Source organism: Danaus plexippus, chromosome 17, assembly GCF_018135715.1.
Source record: "Danaus plexippus chromosome 17, MEX_DaPlex, whole genome shotgun sequence".
Lineage (NCBI taxonomy): Eukaryota > Metazoa > Arthropoda > Insecta > Lepidoptera > Nymphalidae > Danaus > Danaus plexippus.
The window spans coordinates 8,998,379-9,018,810 of NC_083548.1; the positions used below are offsets into that span (position 1 = coordinate 8,998,379).

At 34.8% G+C, this 20,432-nt stretch overlaps 3 protein-coding genes across 7 annotated transcripts in view; all 3 read right to left on the minus strand.

Annotated features, from left to right (window-relative positions):
- The window catches only part of LOC116771229 (stress-activated protein kinase JNK), a 69,487-nt gene that overhangs the window by 8,320 nt on the left and 40,735 nt on the right, over positions 1 to 20,432 (minus strand). For all 5 annotated transcript variants that reach the window (XM_061523169.1, XM_032663027.2, XM_061523167.1 and 2 more), the window contains one exon: positions 11,251 to 11,299. The gene's annotated coding sequence lies outside the window, so the exon portion shown is untranslated. The remainder of the gene's footprint in view (positions 1 to 11,250; positions 11,300 to 20,432) is intronic.
- LOC133319318 (uncharacterized) lies at positions 240 to 4,432 on the minus strand. Its single transcript, XM_061523277.1, has 2 exons — positions 1,991 to 4,432; positions 240 to 335 (listed from the first exon to the last, which is right to left on the minus strand). The coding sequence occupies exons 1-2, from the start codon at positions 4,430 to 4,432 to the stop codon at positions 240 to 242; spliced, it is 2,538 nt and encodes an 845-aa protein (XP_061379261.1).
- Positions 4,718 to 5,906, minus strand: LOC133319338 (uncharacterized). The gene is made up of 3 exons (XM_061523344.1): positions 5,791 to 5,906; positions 5,202 to 5,697; positions 4,718 to 5,115 (listed from the first exon to the last, which is right to left on the minus strand). The coding sequence occupies exons 1-3, from the start codon at positions 5,845 to 5,847 to the stop codon at positions 4,718 to 4,720; spliced, it is 951 nt and encodes a 316-aa protein (XP_061379328.1). The 5' UTR covers positions 5,848 to 5,906.

The window sequence follows — 20,432 nt, forward strand, 5'->3', positions numbered from 1 at the left end:
CTGTGTGACGCGATTTCGACGTATAATTTATTATTAAAAACAGCATGTATACGGTCGACTTCACAAACCTCCTCCTTTTAAAGTCGGTTAAAAACGAATATTCATTACATCCTAAAGTTTTATTTGTCGATTACTGGAAAATAAAAATGGACCACTTTTAAAGCACCTGTTTATGCTGTTCACCTTTCCCAAACCATAAATGTATATGATTATTATTTCGTTTCACTTTTAAATCGTCTCTAATCAGGCGACTTTGAATCAGAGGTCTTTCTCTTAGCAGTCTTCATTAATACCGACTGATGTCTGATGTGATGTGAGCATCCCATGAAATGAAACTGGAATGAATACGTATAAATTATAGGAACTTATTCAAAACAGACCTTTGTAATATGCATAGCAAATGCGCAACTTGTGTACGGAAATATTTTAGTCAGATGAAAAGCTTCCTTATTTCAACTTTAATTGACGTCCAAAACACTTTAAGCATTTCTATGTTTTGTTCATTTGCCTATTCGGTACATTTTTTTCAATAATTAATTATCCAACATTGAATTTGAAAGCTTTAGACAGATGATTTATATTTCTTATAATCTTTTCATTGAAAATCGACATAGAGAAAAGTGCTACTACCATTATATGAATGAAAGGGCCGAAGACTTCTCTAACTACCGCTTTTTCTGTTTTTCATGTAATACCTCGTTATCAAATGCCAAGGTTCTAAATAGACTTAAGAAAAGATATAGCTTTTATTGCAAACAGGTGAAAGCAGGCCAAGACGTTTATTATCTCTGAGTAAGAAAGACTCGAGTCTTAAATTGAGTGGAGTAGTTTACTGATATACATAATATGAGCGGCCAGAAATTGTTTTTGTGTCTACCGAAAAGCTTCCAACTGCAAGATTCCTCGCACCTCTTGAATCGCTTGGCAGAGAATAGAATGAATTTTTCAAGTATTAAAAATTATTAAATGTATAAATAAAACAATGCTTCAAATGAGCGCTCCGGAGTCGATCGTTACTTAATTTTAGAAAGTTCTCTTCTACATAACATAGCAGTTGCATGTTGGTAAGACTCTTCATCAATTTTGAGAGAATGGTCTACACGTGTTTATACTTGGACTGCTTCAGCACCGTTTTCCACTAAGATCAACCAATATCCACAGATTCACTGCTGTAGAGGAGGACAACATTCATTAGTACGGTTTGTTCCACGTAGGAATCTTATCCGAACGTTAATAGCAATAATAATTAACCATTAACCATGGCGTTCGCTAAGTTAAATGAAGATGTCATTAAAAATTAAAACTTAACACAACACAAGCGTCCGTAAAGGGGTCAACGTGCATTCAGTGGCGCGGTGTAGAGTGCCCTCGTTCGGCCTCGGCGCCACCCGCGGCAGGCGAATTAGCCGCATTCACAGTCTTCCGCAGACGTGACTTCTGAGTGACGTCTTTTAGCTATTTGAGACTCGCAACTTTGTAAATAAAAATTGTTTAATGTGTCTCATGACTCTTTATGCTTTTACAGACGTTTGACATTCATGTATAAGCAGTAAATATAACCTATTTTATCTTTAACTAGCTGACCCGGCAGGCTTCGTACTGCCTCATCGATAAATAAAAGACCTAATCTTTTGTATAAAATGATTTTAAAACAAACAAATCGAATCCGTATTTAATACGATACATCATGTTGCTTACTTAGAAAACAGAGTTTTCCTGAAATACTGGCTATTTATAAGGTTTAAATTTGATATTCACAGACACACCCGGTTAAAATACAGTCTGTTAATTAATTTAAAGCTTTCTCATAAACTATATTTTTTGTTTTGTTTTGTGGTGCGTAAATAAACAAAGAAGACGGTTTTCCGACGCGCGAACACGCGACGTATAATTGTCCATGCGCGAAACAGGGAAACTCCAAGTTGATTCCACAAACTTCTAACGACTGTCCTTGCGATTTATTTATGCTCATCGCAAAGGCCAGACGTACTGGAAATTGTAAACGTTTAAAATCGAATGGTAAGTCCATTGGAATCATCGGTATCCGCGGGATCAAGACATCCTCTCCTTTGTATTTTCCTTTTATGATTGTCGCCTCAATGACGTTATTCATCAGTCTTTTCACAGCCAGTCTTGTTCCATTGCATAGTCGAGGTTGATTAATGTTACGCAGCATGATGACAACTGATCCTACTTTTAACTGCAAATTGTGAGGTGGTAATCCAGGCAATTCCAGTGAATTTAAGAACTCAGTGGGATAGTTGATTACGTCATCCTGGTTCATTACGGTGTCGACTGATTTGAAGGAAATCAACTGTCCTGGAAGAAAATTCTGAATTGTCGCATTAAGATCCTCGACATCTTTATTTTTCGCTGCTAATATTGCTCGTTCACCCAGCCAATTATGGTTATTGAACTTTTGCGCTATATCTGGGAAAACTCGCTGAATAAGCTCCACTTTTGATTCTGTGATGTGACAGAAATCTATAGGTAATGTGATGAATCCGGTCGAGGTGTCCACTGCAACTTTATTATTTCCAATGTCTAACAACTGCTTCGCAAACACATTTGCAGTTTCATCTTGTTGCAAAAATACTCGCATGTTAGTTGTTAAGTGGAGTGTCTTTACGTACTGCCACAAATTTGATGATTTTAGGCATGCATTTAGTTCATCAGCAACAGTTGATCGGGGAATAACTGGAAGAGTCTGACGAAAATCACCTGACAACAGAATCATGGCCCCACCGAAAATATTTTGGTTGTCACGAAGATCTTTCAACGTTCTGTCCAGTGCCTCCAGTGACCTCTTATGGGCCATTGTGCATTCATCCCAAACAATCAATTTGCATACCTGTAGGATCTTGGCCATTGCGCTATTTTTGGCGATGTTGCAAATTGGTGTTTCGGTGATTTGCATGTTTAGTGGTAATTTCAAGGCAGAATGTGCAGTTCGCCCGCCTTCTAGCAGAGTTGCAGCTATTCCAGATGAAGCCAACGCTAGAGCAACATCATTTCGCGATCTGATCCTCGCTAAAAGCAATGAAATTAAAAACGTTTTTCCGGTTCCTCCGGGAGCATCAAGGAAATAAATTCCACCAGATCCACTGTTCACAGCTTCTATCAAAGTGTCGTACGCAATTCTTTGTTGTTGATTTAATTGTGGAACATTTGTACGAACTGTTTCGGCCAATGCTTCAATGTCGTACTGATGTTCTCTTTGCAACTCGTGGTTTAATGCATCGTGCAAATGACGATTGGGTGCTGTCATTCCCAAACACAACAATACTTTCTTTGCCATCAATAAACACATATCTTCTATCATGATCAATGTGTCATTGTAAATTTCTTCAGTCATTTGTAGTGTAGGATTCAAAGTTTGACGGCGCACACGATGCAAAACATCCTCAGACATGTCATCTCTATACTTAACCCACAAATCTTTTGGATTCGAGGGGAAACATGTCGATATGATAATCGCAAACAATGTACGAATTTGATGCGGCGACGAAGATATTACGGAATCCTTGAGCGTATCATCCCAGTGCGAATCGTTCTCAAGTAAATGTAATAGTTGACATGCCTCATGGTAAGTCGCACACAGCTGTCCATTAACTGTTCTCAGTTGTTTAAACGATGTCGGACCACGAACATTCACCAACAACAACCGCAAATAATAACATTCATCGTTATTTGGATGTACTGTGTAGATGCGACCCAGAGCATCTGAAGCAAATACATTTGGATGTCCTTCAACTGGTGTTCCTTGTTTTCGACGCTGAAACGATTTCGATGATGCGTTCCATGTGTAATAGCGTGGCATGTCAGCATACAGCAAAGTGCGAGCAAAATCATCAGTTTGACAGACTGTGAAGAAACTTGTTAATGTTGTCGACGGTGGATGTGCCGCCCTGTCTGCCGCGTTAGATTCAGTAAAATAAACTCGTTGACCATTTTCTAAATGGACTGCCAAATGGACTACTGTAGGGTGTCTTTCATGGATCGCAAATGAAAATATACGCCAAATAGCTTCGTTGCTACTTACATAGCGACCCATCTGGTACTGTGATATTTCATCATTTGCATTGGTTACACCGAAGACAGCCATATCACTACCTTTATTAACATATTTACATATGTACTTTATCGACTTCACAGAATTACAATATTCCACATTGATGTGAGTCTCAAAAGCTTTGGACAATATTGGCGAGTATGGCACAATCCAACGATTGTCTACATCAACATTTTGTCCCCTTACCTTCACAACTACCGATCGCCCACTGTCCGCAACTGATCGCCGACGATACAATGGGTATCCATCATTTCCCGTTATGGTTTCAGCAAGCAGGTCTCTTGGGTATCGCTTGGAACACCTACCGTCGACCATACAGGGTGAATTGTAGTTGAAATGTCCGCAAGGTCCATGTATCATGTGTTTGGTAACTACTGCATGCAATTTTGGGTCAACTATTTCATCTGGGATTTCAGCTGAAATTATGGAATCAATCTCATCTGGCCTTATTTTGTCCACTAACCAGACTAAAATGTGCGCATGTGGCAATCCACGCTTTTGCCATTCTACAGAGTACATCCAACAACGGACTCGGCCATACACACAATGCTTTATTAAGAAATTCATGAGAGATTTTAATTTTTGTTTAAAAACTCTGGCAGTTATGTCATGTCTATCAACTGGTGTTTGGCTATGTAGTAATTCCTACTCGATTTCGGACCATTTTGGGTTACATGTGAATGTAACAAATAAGTCTGGGCGGCCATAATGCCTAACATATGACATAGCATCCTGAGCATATTCATGCATGTGGCGTGGGCTTCCTATATAAGTAGCTGGCAAAATTGTCATTCTTCCTACATTATTCACATTGCCATCAGCATTTACAGCATCGCGGAGATGGATGTATTCCTCTGACCGAAGCCGTCGTTGGTTTAAACGGATGTATGTCAATCGTTCAGTCTCAATTTTGACATACATATCAACTGCAAACTGATGAAAAAGTCGTTGACACATCAAAATATGATTTACTTCACCTTGACGGATCATGAGTCTGTATGAATAGAAATTCATAGCACTAACTTTTTTGTTGGTTTCAGCACCTGCAATCAAAAATGATAAATGTTTAAATTGTTACTTAGATGAATTCAATTTAAAAATAGTATTTAATCTTGTTCAATTCATTTACCTGTTACTTGATTTACCATTTTGATATTAAAATGGTATCCATCTTCCCCCTGCCAGAATATCAAAGGATATTGTAGTGCATCATAACTCCTATGTGTTTCAGATACACGTTTTAAATTACTATTCCGACGATGAAGCACAATATCTCTAGATTGTAAATTTTCTCCCACAATGACAACAGCCACTTCATCAATAGTAGGTGAATTGAACCTCCTTGTGTGTTCACCGGCAGGTGTTTTGTCAGCTCGAATAATAATATTATGGCTATCAGATGGCATCCGATCCAATGCTATTTTGAACATGTTTACTAAATTGTTATACTGATGAAGAAACATTTGTAATTGTTGGACAATGGTTCTCTTCACTGTTGGATTGTGAGCACAACGATTATTAATTTCCGCATCTGAATTGCCCATAAAATAAATTTGTAAAAATTGATGATCTGCATCAGGTAGTGGTAAAAGAGTTCCCAGTGAGTGATAAATTTGTCCTTGTATCTGTAATTTTTAAAAATTTGTCCATTAATTATTTCCGATATATATATTTTAGTACAAACTTGAATAATATAAAAAAATATTCTTATATAATACCTTGAAAGTGGGCATGAAATTGTCTTGTTTAATATGTGTAGCACCAAATGATGTCATCTGGAAACAGTTGTTATATTTCTGAATGTTGGTCAAGAAGTGCTTAGAATCATTTCCAATCCCAGAAACTAAAGAGCGATAAGGATCTGGTGGTGGGACCAATTGTGGCAATTTTACTTTGCCTTCAGCACAACATAATCCAGTAGATTCACCAGTGTTTTTTAACGCCTTACAATATTTACAAATTGTTTTCATTTCCCCAATTGTTACCGATTTGTCGGCACAATAATCTATTGCCGAATCATAGTGGAATGCAGCTCGTTCAAGAATCACAGGAGCACTGCGTCTGCGCATTCGCTCAATTTCATTATGTCTAGCTTGCTGTTGTTGTGTTTGATGTGCACGAACTCGTTGCATTCTAAGCCTATCTCCTACATTGTCACTCACTAAAGAACGCAATTCTGACATAGCAATACGACTATTTTCTTGATCTGTTTGTCTCTGGTCATCAGTGCGGTTAGCACGTGAGGTAGCTCTTCGCACATTTGATTGACAACGACGACCTAAGTCAGGTCGTCTTCTCCTCGGCATCGTAAATTGTAATTAATCAAAGTGAGAAATTTTGCCGCTCATTTAGCAGTAAAGTGTCACTATCACAAAAAAGAGCACATTACTTGGAATGTCACTATCACAAAGGATCACCAAAGTAAAGAAAGTTCTCGCGCACGTAGCCACAAAGATAGATATAATATCGTAATAATACTTTTTTCCGTGCTTTGAAATGCGACAGGATGGATTGACATATTAGTTGGTTGTCAAATCTAATGTCAAATATTATGATTGCGATAAGAAATTTAACTTAAGATTTATAATTTAATTTGTGACAAAACTTAAGATTTATCTTTTGATTTCTATATATCTTATTGAAAAAAATATCTGACAGATTAACAACTGAAGTTAGCTAAAATTGAGTTTCTCGAAGTCGACCACTATTTACGTACTATGTTTTTTGAGACTACGCAATTTTATCGCGTTCGCGATTCACTTTCACTTTTGTTGAGTTTCAGAACGCGATATTAGATCCTCCAACGCGCAGGCGTGTTTGAACTTTATGCAGCGGTAATAAACTACAAATTGACTATGCATTTTATTTAGAAAACGTTTGTATGAGAAATAGAAAAATGCTGTTTTGAGGATTTTCCCGGCAATTATTCGAATTATTCTCACCTTTTAAACCTTCCCTAGACCTCCACGAATAATTCAAGACCAAGATAAGATAAATCCGTTCAGCCGTTTTCGAGTTTTAGCGAGACTAACGAACAGCAATTCATTTTTATATATATAGATTTAGAACTTAATTTATAAATCTTTCCCAGTAGCAACTAAAAATATATCGCATTTGTGATGAGGCCCTCCACTCGAGTGTTTGTATCGGTGTCAAGGGTTTGGTTGAGATAAAAAAAATATATAAATTTTAACCTTTATTTTTGAAAGCACAAGGTTTCAGTTCGTGGATTAATAAATCTCCGTTATCGTGGATCACCCGGAGAGATTGCAATTATATTTTATGAGTTTATTTAAATAAGCTTATTATATTCAGTAAATCTCCTTATTTTATATAAATATTCAATATACGAATAAATATTCTGTGTACATATGAGATAGTAAAATATTATATATGTATATTATTTGCATATCAGTACAAGATTAATTTAAAAATGTTTTTCGAAAGAACGTCGCTGATTTTTAGAAAATTTTACCATCGTCTCAAACACTTTGACAGACAAAATTTACTATGAAAATATAAACAGATACACAAATTAAATTGCAATGGATAAGTAAAAAATTTATGTATTGATATTCTACGTGGGTATAATAAAGATGCCGTTCTTATAATAAAGGGGGGTAGAAGTAACATTTTTCATACTTATTTTCGATTTCCCAAAACATAAAAATAAAAAGGTCATGTATAAAAATAGCATTAAATATAGAGCTGAAATTACTGAACATCTTATATATTAAAAAGTAAGAACTATGATAAACAACACTAAAATGTTTGTTTTCCTTAAATTCAGCTAAAAATTATGAAATATAGTGTAAATCTCGACGTCAGAACATTATGTTTACGAGTCAGGCCACTCCCTTGTGGCTCCCCGACACTAACTGAGCTACGAACGGTTTACACCGCGAGGCTCCCTGGGAAACGAATACAAAAGATATTTAATTTGTCCGCGGCCTAACTTTACTAACTATTGATAGCGACTCCGCTCGCATAATGTGAAGCGTTCGTACATCAAGGAAGTGTTTTATATTCATCACACTGTTATCAGTAAGTTTGAAACTTTATAAGGCAAGTTAGTGATGTTTTACACGGCGCCGTAACGGAAGATTTCTAATAGGAAGGAATAGTTTTCCACCTTTAGAACAGTATTTTTTTTAGTCTTCTTCCGCCGGATTCTGTGTCGTAGTAAATCGTCTTGCTGGATAATCTACCAATAAAAGAATTTTCAAATGGGACAAGCAACGCTAGATTAACACATTAAATCAAATATTATATTTTTATACTTTATAGAATATAACAAATAACTACGTTCTCATTATTCAACATTAGTAAAAAGAGGAATCCGGTCAAGTTATTTTTTTATGTGTATTTTGTAGTTAACAGTAATAAATTATAAAAAAAATCGAAACGCTAAGTTATATAAAATATATTATATCCTTCCTTGAAATTCAGATATAAAAGCAAACTTCTCTTCAACACCAGAGGTTTTAAAGGGATGGAAAATCCTTTAATAATTACGAGCCGTACTAAAACAAAAAAAAATTACCTACCATTAGTCTCGACCAGTGGACCGGTGCGCGCCTCGTTGCCATGGCTCCCTCGTAAAGCCTCATTCGGAACCTTTTTTCTTTGAGACCGTAAATAAATGTAACGGGGCGCTGAATCGAAATCGACTGGAATCCAAAAATCCCATTCGGAGCAGGTAGGGGCCGTGAGATATAATATTTTTATATTTGATTCGGTGCCGGATGTCGAATAAACGTCTCGAATGAATTATTGCACCCGATCACGATAACGGATTTCAGATTAAGAGGGAAATCTACATACTTTCTGGGGAAATTATCTTTTTATATGAACTATCCTTCCTTAAAAGGTCATTCACCTCAAAAAATTTTTGATTTTATACTGAAGATATATGTATAGTATCATTCAGGTTCCAGTTTAAGTCCCAGTGGTGAAAAGATAAGAGTGGTCACGTGAAAAGAATTTCAAAAAGCATTAATTCGTTTGGTTTAAATAGAATGAAACGTTTTATAAAACAAATCTAAAATCTTAGCAGGAAGGAAGGAAGATAGTTTTATAGAATCAATATAACAAATAGTATTTAAGTGGAAGGGTATCTGGTGGAACGGGGGTTAAGGGTATCTGCCGGAACGGGGGTTTATAAAGATTCAGTGACTTTTAAATGTCTGTGTAATGACATAGGAATCTTCTGTCCGTTGCACCTGCACGTGTTTGTTAAGTGGGGAGGGTGGGGGTGAGGGTGCGGGTAGAATAAATTTAAGCTTTGTTAGTTAAACGCGCTCTGTTGTAAATGGCTAAAACTCAAAACCCTCGAGGGTCAGAACTCCGAGCAGGTGTCGGGTTTGTCGGACCATGTTTACAAAACGAAATTGAATTCAGAATAGCAATGTATTGAATTGAGTTAGTTGCATGAAGAAGCGTTTTAAAAGTCGATCCGGAAGCAAATTTCGCAGAGATCATAAAAGTTTGCTGGGTGAGTGATGTCGTTGGATAATTTTGTGTATGAAAGACAAATAATATTCTATTAGGGGCAACTGCTGTGGAATATATAACAGTTCCTCGCACCAGCTATCATCGCCAGTTGGGGCGCGCTCTCTGAATTCTAATACGGCAATCAATACACGCTTTTCTAGTTCAGAGATTTCAATGTGAATTTATTTAGTCCTAATGTATGTTGTTGAGCCCTAAATGTATGATTTATATCTCGGTGAATTTACATTAGCACACATCTTCCCCTTTTTATTGGCTCTTCTAGTGTAAGAAGGTTCTTAATAAAATATCCAACAATTTTATTTAGTTTGAAAGAATAAATAAAAAATTATATAAACTGGATTTTATCAATAATAACTCTACACTCGCCTATAGTAGTGGAAACGAACTGTATTGAGATTTCGGAATATAGAGAATCATCTGCTGATAATGGACATAATACATAAATACCGTAAATCAGTATTAAATACTATTCTAAGAACAGTTCCAATTTCAGAGTAAAGCCCTTCACAGTGCGCGGCTCCCCCGTCATAATTCTCCCGGCATTGCGTCAGCTCCGAAACCTAATACTTAATCGATAACTCCGTCATTTGAATTGTTTCTTTATGTTGACGCATCTTCGGATGTCGGCTGTTCAACCGGATCCTTACATTATGTAGATTTATATTTAGCAAAGGCTTATCATGTTAAAATTACTTCCGTCATTTGATTGGTATTCAGAATATATGCTGGTTTAAGTATAAACGAAGGTGCGTACTAAATAAGACTCAGATAAATATACGTTCAAAAAGGCAGAATTACATAAACTGATTTTATACATAAAAAAATGATTAGGAAACACACAGAGAGATATAAATAAATTGGCAAGCAAATTCACTTTCGGCGCTTTATAGACTGAGTGGTGTCTGGAGAGAAGAATTCAGTTATATCTGATATTATTAAGAGTTTGAATACATCGGCATCGGTGTTAAAAATATATCAAATGATTTATGCATGTTAATAATAAATTTTATTAAATACGGCAGCGACAGCTCAAAGTGAGCAGTTTTTCTTCATAATAATGTTCGAGGTAGTTAAGGTATTTCTACTTCAACGTTGTGCGATATCTCAAAAAACCCTGTCGAATAACCACAGAAGCCGATACCGTAAGCGCATCGCATCAATTCGTAATCTTTTCAGGAAGACGGGAGCCATCAATTTGTTGAGCAAGGGAGGGGACAATGGCGTAACACGCTCGGGGTTCAGTTGAATCGTGCACAATGAGGGTAGGGTTAAATGGTGCACGGGCGCGGCGGACGCAAGATACAAGGAAAATTTCAGTAAAACTTTTAGACCAGGGCCGATAATTTTTGAAACCAAAAAAATTAAAGTAGGATGAAACCCATTAGAAAAGGAGGGGAATATGATCAAAATGAATTTTTTTTTGGTTATCAACCAGTTACCGAACCTTCAGCCTTCGGCAGACGCAAAAAGCACTTGGAACGTCAATTATAACGCAATTTTTTTTAATAAACGATATCAGAAAAATATACGAGGACAAGGAAAATATCATTGAAGTCAACAGAAAGTACTGAGAGTTTTCATTTAATATACGAGTACGGAGTGTTCGAGTAACTTATTCAGTAAGACTACATCAACTCCCACACGAACTGGATGTGTGGACTCACCATAAGCTGTTTACATCCATTCTTCGACAGCACGCGAGCTTCCGACCATCTGTAACAAGAGACGTATCAATTATACTTCAGTCGCTTCAACCGAGAGACGTACACGTATGTACGCGTATGTACAACGTATTCAAAACTAAACTTCACAATAACACACAGTTAGTGTAATAAAAAATTAGTCTTTGTCAGCCACTTCGTCCAAGTTGACTTCAAAATTTTTCTTAGCGAGAAATAAGTAAAAATAGTGTAAAAAAATAATTAAAATGGTAATCTACTGTCAGCCACCTCTGTCGTTTATTATAGCTTATGTCTGAACTATATTACGGTTGTTTCATCAAAATCTGTAAAGGTGTTTCTCCGTAAAAGAGCAACAAAATTCTTTACGTCCTCATAAACCTTAGCATGTATAATTAAGTAGGTTAAAAATTAATCACGTTTTCCAATATTCGATTCCTAGTGAAAAATCAAATTAGTTAAAAAAAATTGATTATTGAACGGTTATGGCAGTATGAAAATCAACAAAGGCATTTAAATAACAATAATATACGACAGACGATAAGAGTATACACAAAAGAGAAATATTTTTTATAACAAAACAAATAGTAATACCGAAACTAAAATAGTTTCAAAATATGTTTTCGTATATTCCCATGTTTCGTTTCAATAGCGCGACTGTCGCTATGACGAAGCTCGATGTATCGGATGTTAATCTAATCGAAGTTATCTCTCGACGGCGATGTGGGAGATTGTGATTGTGAAACTCCCGATACAATTCACTTAACGTTTTATTGGGCACTTTCTACATATTCTTCTATGTGTTTTTTAATTTTGCAAAATCGTAATAACAACAGTTAATGTAGCAAGTACCCGGTTAACGAAACTGAAGCGTCGGTTCAGTGGAGCGTAATAAATGTTTGAAGTGAGCCTTATCTTTTGGCGATTACTCCTCTGTTTAACAACTGGCATGTGATCCGTTTATGACGTAACAAGTATCTTATGTACTTGAACAATATTTAAATGCCTTTAATCTCATACCGAAACCCTCAATATTGGAAAAGAAAGTTTGATTAAAATTTCGTAATTTTGTTATAATCTTTATGGTTCTTAAATTGTATGAGATAGCATGAAAAAAAGTAGGTGAGTGTTACCGTTATAAAGTGGTAATACAGAAGTATAATCAAACAATAAATAGAATAAAAAATATAATTTAATTATAATAATGCCACAGTTTAAGTTGGTACCACCTCACGTTAATTTAAGGTTCTATTTGTGGACTCGTCTCTAAATACCTCAACTCATTATGTTAATATATTCTGAGGCCTGCGAAAATAGCTCTCCAGGTTTACGCTACGTTTAATTTTATTTTTACAGATAAAAAAAAATATTTATACAGTCCATTCCGTATTTATGGTGACTTATCTTATTTAATGTTAAACAACAATATGAAAAACGAATCATAATAATTATAAAACATTCGTCTACAAATAACATTCGAATCTAGTGAACTTTAAACCTTCGCTGTAACAGTTGTATGTTAGTGTCAAAGCCTGTAATCTGTCACACACTTTCATATGCTTCAGACAGCGATCATTACAATGAGTTCCGGGATAACATCACAGGTGACACAAACCAGACTCTCAATCATAGTAATTAATAATCATAAGTAAAATTAAATTTATCCGTCACATATAACTGTAACTGACTCGAGGAAATAAAATAATAACTAAAAGTTTCGAAGGTGAAAAATAAATAAAAGAATAGACAAACTTGGACATGTTTAAAACAAAAGATTTTTTTTTATTAAATAGAAAATGTCACTTCATTGTGTGATAACGAAGGCATGAGTTACTGTTATTGTTAAGTGGTAAGTGAGTGGTATGTGGCAGGTGGTGAGTGGTAGTCGTCTGATGGCGCGCTTTGTGATAAACTGTGAGCTCACACAGGACACATTAGGGAAACCACTTAGCGGAATAGGTTCGTACGGTATGTCAAATCCGCGTGATATATTAAACGACAATTTACTTCATTCATCTGTCAATTATATGAAGTTGCAATATTTACTATGTAGAGTCAAATAAAATGTCAATTCTTCACTTTATATCATTGAATTTTTTCCTAATCCAACTGCAATTCTGGCTCCAACGTCGATAGCAGGTGTTGTCATTTTAATTCTAACATTAATATTATAACAAAAAAATGAGCTGAAATAACTGAAATTTTAAATTAAAAGTAGATTGTCCTAAGCCTCTAAATAGTTTTGAACGAAAGAAGAAATTAACATCTTCTTAATCATTTATTAAAAAGTAGAGAGATTCTGCAATTGCGTTAAATGTATGAGGAATTATTTCAAGAATTTTCTGGAACTAACATTATATCAGACCTAAATACATTTATAATATATGAAACGACCTGTCTCTGCTTGTTTTGATACATTTCCAGTATTATGCAATTAAGATTCAATCTATCGATTGGCTTACAAGGCATTATGCTACCAATTAAGGACAATATCATTAGGCAAGTCAGCGCTTTCCACTTCCTATGATTAATTATTAAATACAAAACAAATTATTTTTTTACAAAACAAAATATTTTTTTTGATGAATTTTATTATATATATTTAAGAATATTACATACTATTTTCTTAATGAGTCTGATGGTAATCAAAGCTATTAGAACAATATTCTAACAAACTGTATTTAAAGTAAAGTAAGTTAACGTCGTTTAAACGTGGGAAAGCGTGATTTATAGAAATATTTTGGGCAACAATAGTTTTTTCTGGTTGCCATAAATCATTAGTGTTTCAATGGAGGGTGCGTGTGTCGGTATAATAACCTACGGTTGCGGGATCGATACCCGGCCATGACAAGGACAAGTCAAACACGCGTGATTTCAGCACTAATTGATTATTAATATTAAAAGGTATTGCCTGAAACCTAACTAACAATTATAATATTGAGAGGAAAAATATTAAGTACAATTCTATAGCTGATTAAAATTTTGACATAGAAAAAAAAAGTTACAACCTCAAGGCGCTACTCATTTGCTAAGAACGTCCAGTGGCGACGGGGAATTTCTTCCCTAGGACTTTTGTTACAAGATCCCGTGAGCGTGAACAATAGTGTAATAAGCCATTTCATCGTAACTTCTCTTATATCGAACAATGGACGTTTGCTAGTGCAGCAAAATTATTATAGAGATATATTGAACGTTAATTAAAAAGAGGCTTTATTTAAACTATTCCAGCGATGTCGAGTAATGATCTGTGTATCATACTTTATATAAACTTTACTTTTAAGTATATTAAGCAGAGAAAATTATCGTATGCGTTGGAAATATCGAAACTAAACTTTGAAGCGTCTCCGCCAAGGACACACGATATAAATATATTTTGTTTCGGATCCGTAAAAATGTCTCAAATTCTTCCCTCAACAGAGGAATGCTGTACAGGGAATATTGTCTCATTGTGTTTTGGCTTTTCATTTATACAACTAGCATATGAAAGAAATTTATATATTTATTACATACGTTTGATAAATACAGCCGAAAATCACTGTTTCATTTAAATGTGTAGTTGCGAAAATCTTAGATGTCTTCAATCGCTCTCTAAACATTGTAATAAATAGTGTTGGAAAACGTCTCAGAAAATAAAATAAACCACAACATCGCAAGACAGAAATTACTTCACAAATTTTATTTTAATCTTAGAGAAAAAGGTGTTAAGGAAATCTTGAAGAAAACAAAACTTTACGAACACTTCCCAACTTAAAACATGCTCTTGTATTGTTTATTATTTACATTCGACGTCTACGGACCCGTGTTCAAGATGTTTGTTCAGTACTCCGCTGAAACCTCCACAGGCAGCCATCATTACATTTCAAATCAAAACAATACTGCACTCTATGTTCAAGTAAACAAGAATTAAATTTCATTGTAAACGCTTGCCATAATTAGAACGTCCGGACCCGTTTCAACAACACACCTTGACGGTCACTATAAATTACATTTCATGGAAAACTTTCTGTACAATAAAGGAATTGAATGCTTTGTTGAGTTTTTTTTGGGACTAGACAATGAACTGATGTGTATTGGTAAGTCTTTGTAACTACTGGAAAACCTCTTTGAAGTTTCGTTTTGATTAAACATTTAAACCTCAGTTAATCTGCGACACAGGGTCTCATGTAATCAAGATAAATAAAGATAAATAAATATATACTTTTACAATAAAAAACAACATTTTGGTATATATTGTTAAGACATAAACATCTTACAATAAAAATTTACACGAAATATTAAATGTCCTCAATGTTTTATAATTTTAATGATAATTTTTTTGACTTTGCAAAATTTGCATATATACTATATCATTGTAGTGACGGGATACATTATGTTCAAATCTCAGTAAAACAACAGCAAAAAGAGCCTACCACCAATTAAGCAGGTAGAATTAACCAGAAAACGTTCTCGACATTATAAAATTTTACCCAGTATTATAAATATGTCAATTAATGGAGGTGCATACCATGGCCCGCTAGCCGGTTTTGAGTTTGGCTTAGGTTCGAGTTTAGTCCTCTAATGTTATAAAAGCCCCCATTGAATGTGAACACTTAATATTTATCCCTATCAGACCTTATTTTTAGTTTTCGTAGGTACTAAAACCAGATTCTGGGAAAGGAAAGAAAGGGCAACCAGTTCTTTCTTTCACAGGACAAAACGTTCCTTCACGTCGACTTAGTGTGACGTGTGACAGGGTGGTGCTCTCCGGTCAAGCCAGTCCTAGAACGAGATACGGACTTACTACAGCTAGGCTCTACCACCTAACTATAATTCTAAAACTAAAATGCTAACAAGAACCAATGAAAACTAAAATTCAGACCGATCTGCTCTTGCACTAAGGTCACCACCACTGGAATCTTGATAGGAGTAATATTGGCGATTAGTTATTCGAAAAATTTTATATTTTTCAAAGAAATCACTAAAACAGTATACAATTTGGGATAAAAAAAAATAACATAGCAAAGAATCATATCGTAATGATATCATAACCGTATCGTAACAGCAGCCGCTGAAACCTGCAAAGTATTCGAGACGAATGCGTAATTGAACACGTGAAGGAAGCGAGAATTCTTGTACAACGTGACAAGCAAAACGAGTTGCGGGCCTAAAACCTTTTGGGATTCCAAATTCTTGATAAGTTACATAACTGTTAATTGGTCATGTGATGACATGGAGTCAGTTCTTAACAGGAGAAGCAATTCAATATTATATCACCATGCGAAATTAAGAAAAAGAAATTTAGTTTTCCCCTTTAGTATCTTCGACACATTAATGTCTACCACAATACAATTGATTAAGACTTGTTTCCAGAAAAAAACAATCCTGATGACGGGCAGTAGCTATCAGACAGAGATTACCAACACCGTTCCCTAGCGTGGTGACGAAGGCAATAACCTCCTCCGATTACCTTCGTAGGAGGCCTATGCACGACAGTGAGCTGCAATAATTTGATTTGATTGATTGATTATATTACTACCATTAATTAAAATTTATATATCACTACGTTTGTGTATTTCTAGTACGTTGAGGCTTAAATTAATAGTTTAGATATCATTTTCTGTATCCGATGCCACTTTTTTTTTTTCATACAAATACTTAAAACTCATACTGAATTCTCAGGATAAAATACAACAAAAAAAATCTTATGCAATACAATAATAATATTTTAATCTTATAAATTATAAAGATTTTTCCGATCCAATTTTTTTATATAAAAAGAGGAATTAATTATTTAATTAAAGGTAAGTATGTCTGTTTCTGAAATCCTTTTTCAACCAACCCGTGCACAGCCAACTTAAGAGTTTAACTTTTTAACCGTTCAATCGATGAAGCTGATCCGAGTTTAATGGATATCTATATAATTAAAATGTCACAAAAGATTTTAGGTGTAGATGCAAAATAGCAAGTTAATAATTTATCAAAATATGAAAAAAAAATAGTTTCAAACTTCTCAACGATAACTCAATTAACGATTTCTCAAAGTTTCCGCTACCTTGATCTTGAAAAAATATAAATTATAAATAAAGCTCGGGTAACTCACGGTTAAAATAAAACAAGGTACGGTGTTTCTGAATTAAATATTTGATCAATGTTGGCAAAACTATTTAATGAGGAGTGAGACCTCTTAAGTTTTACGTCGTTTAATATTGTAGAGGGTCTTAATGAGGAATGCCAGGTTTTGGCCTCCTGGCCCATCGGTAATGTTGTCAGCCGCGAAGTCTACTTTAAATTTTCCTTTGTGTATCAGATCAAATTGAATAAAGTAGATCTGTTTATTGGTTATTCAATATTAATTATATGATTAAAAAGAGGACTTTAACTGTCACACTCACATTAATAGTCTTAAACAAGCCTTAATATATATATTAAGTGGGTTAGTTTTAAAAACGGGGACATGTTCATGTGCGTGTGGAACGCGAAAATTAAAAACGTTATAATGACATTCATAGTTTAAATAGTTGTTCGTACAATAGCTGCCAGATACCAGAAAGGTTAACGTACTTAAAATATAAAACAAGTCAAAATAGGCTCAATAAACGTTTAATAAGATAAATTGAAGCTAAATAACATAATTGTTATCGTGCAAAAAAAGTCATAATGAGAATAAAATTAACAAACAACTTTATTTCACATTAAAGACATATCACCTTAATTAGCGAGAATGAAAACTAATCAAACGTACGTATCAGTATTAAAAAATAGAAATTTCAACATTTTCCAAAATATTGTTTTATATAATTTTTCACCACACCGACATCATTACGTAAAACAATATATATTAAAGTTCACAAACAACTAAACATTCATTATAGCCTCTATATTTGAACTGATTACAGCGTCAATGAAATATCTAGCGCTGCGAAACTCGAACGACTCGAAAGCCTTTTTGAGTGATAAAACAGAAAGTCGAAGTGGCGTCCAGTACGTTTTAAAACAACTATTATCACTAACTGCCGCGACAGCTCGACAGAGATTTACAGCTTCAAGTTTCTATCGATACCCCATCTATTCACAGAAGCCTGTACCGTTATGAAATATCAGAGTCGATAGACAACAAATCGAAAATATACAAACAAGTACAATATTGTCGTCACGGAAAAATATTTTCTGAATATCCATAAAGAACCTGGATTAACACATTAATTTGCTATTTGGCCTCCATTCCTATGACTATAACAGGTCACGTTCCATACAACAAGAAGTAGTAGTCTTTTATTTGCGTACGGAATGCGGTATACATCTTATTACAGGAACACCATCAAGCATGATATCATTTTCCGCCTAGTTTCAGCCGGTTGTACATCATGGAGAATTGCGCAACCAGAGACAGTATCACGTCAGGGCGGCTGGCGTGAGTTTGTTGCTAAGCCACGGCCAGTTAAGGTTACGGATAACTGTGCCTGCATTGTTATGTAAGCTTTTGATGTATGTAATACTATTATAGATTACAATAGAAATAGCACCTAAGTTAAGAAATGAAATATATGTGAGTTAAAATAAATATCAAAGACTTTGCAGGTCTTGGGACCAATTTTGAAGCAATAAACAAAGGACTCGAAGCGGTGGTTTCCTTCACCTCAATTAACAGCGGTCTCTGGGCGTTAGTGCGCTATTACTTTGATGTAGCATCTTGGGAGATGAGGCGATCAGCTCAAGTAGACTGTATATCTTCTCAAGTACTACTCGAAAGTACATTGTATCGAGAACCGATAGAAATGTTATAGGGTTTCCGTAAATGACTTCTAAAACATTAAACACAATCTACATAAAAAATTTAACATCTCAATGTTTAATAACAGATATGCGGAAAACGGCTTTTTTAATTTCAATAACAAATATAAAATATTTTATAATATTTTCCGAGTGGTTCTGTTTGGTATCGACATACTCGAGGGACTCCGCCCCATCCACTCAACAGTACTCGGAGCTCCACTTTCCAGTACTTTTATCTCTACGTAATTAATAAATGCACCGTAGTTATATATTGGCTTGTTAGATGCTTCACCGGATTTGAAAAATCATATTTCTTTCATTAATGTCACTGAATTTTTGAAGCACATAAAAAAAATACGAAAACTAAAATAATAATGTCGCTTCCTCTTCAAGAGAGGGTGTACGGACTAGAAAATATTATTGTCGGAACATGGGCTTGGACATAAATTAAACTTTAATGACTGATGCAAAAAGTTTAACTTCGGGCGTATTGTTGCCTTTGAGGAGGCTTGAGAGGGCCGGAGGGGAAATAAAAGGACATGACGGAGGGTGGATTTATATTTCGGTATATCTTAGTTAGTTTACGAAAGGCAGATATATTAAACATAACAGCTTGATATATTACGGGGCTGGAATAAAGCGTTTCACAGAAAACGGACGTCGTGATCACGGAGACATGATAATCCTGACCGGTTATATACAGTACAGTACACTATTTCATATCAGTTTTACAAATAAAATATTACACGCGCCCTTCACAAACAATAGGAATGGTGATAAAAATAGGAGAGAAGAAGATAGGAATGCGGATAAAACATTTACACAAAGAAAAGAAAAGCCGGTCTGCGTCCTCAGTCGTGCGAAGCAATAAGTGTGATATTACTCACAGTCCTCGACTTTACAATAGTGAGAGTGTAGAATAAAGTTGAAAAAACATTACCTAATAAAATTGCGCAAAATATTGGTTATATTTTGAATGACACCATATTTGGCTATTTTTAATATTTTTTTATTAAGAATTCTATGCTTATTTCAACAAGACTTTTCTTTTTAATAATACATAAGTTTTCAATCTGTATTTTATGGAAGAATAAATAACGTTTATCCCTCTTAATGTGAATCAAGATAACCGATTTCTTCATAAAAAGGATATTTTTTTGGTGACGTCATTCGTTCTAAATGTTTCCTTTTTCTAATTTATGTTTCGTACAAAAGTAAAAAACTGTCATTTTTATATTCAGAGTTGACAAACTATGATGGCATGTATTAAAATTTCAAGAAGTTAGAAATTCCAGAACACAGTAAATAGTTCAAACTATAACCTATTCGACGTGTAATAAAATCTACATCTACCTACATCCCAGTTTCTTAGTCTACGATTTTGGCCACTAACAAACCTCCCTGTTAAGTTAAGT

Excerpts from the sequence above, each read along its gene's own strand:
- LOC133319318 (XM_061523277.1), bottom strand. The coding sequence starts at position 4,432 with ATGATACATGGACCTTGCGGACATTTCAACTACAATTCACCCTGTATG. Across the intron at positions 336-1,990 it reads TTAAACGTTTACAATTTCCA|TTTCATTTCATGGGATGCTC; the intron begins GTACGTCTGGCC and ends TATTCATTCCAG.
- LOC133319338 (XM_061523344.1), bottom strand. The coding sequence starts at position 5,847 with ATGACATCATTTGGTGCTACACATATTAAACAAGACAATTTCATGCCC. Across the intron at positions 5,698-5,790 it reads ATTTCATGCCCACTTTCAAG|ATACAAGGACAAATTTATCA; the intron begins GTATTATATAAG and ends TAAAAATTACAG. Across the intron at positions 5,116-5,201 it reads AATGGTAAATCAAGTAACAG|GTGCTGAAACCAACAAAAAA; the intron begins GTAAATGAATTG and ends TTTTGATTGCAG.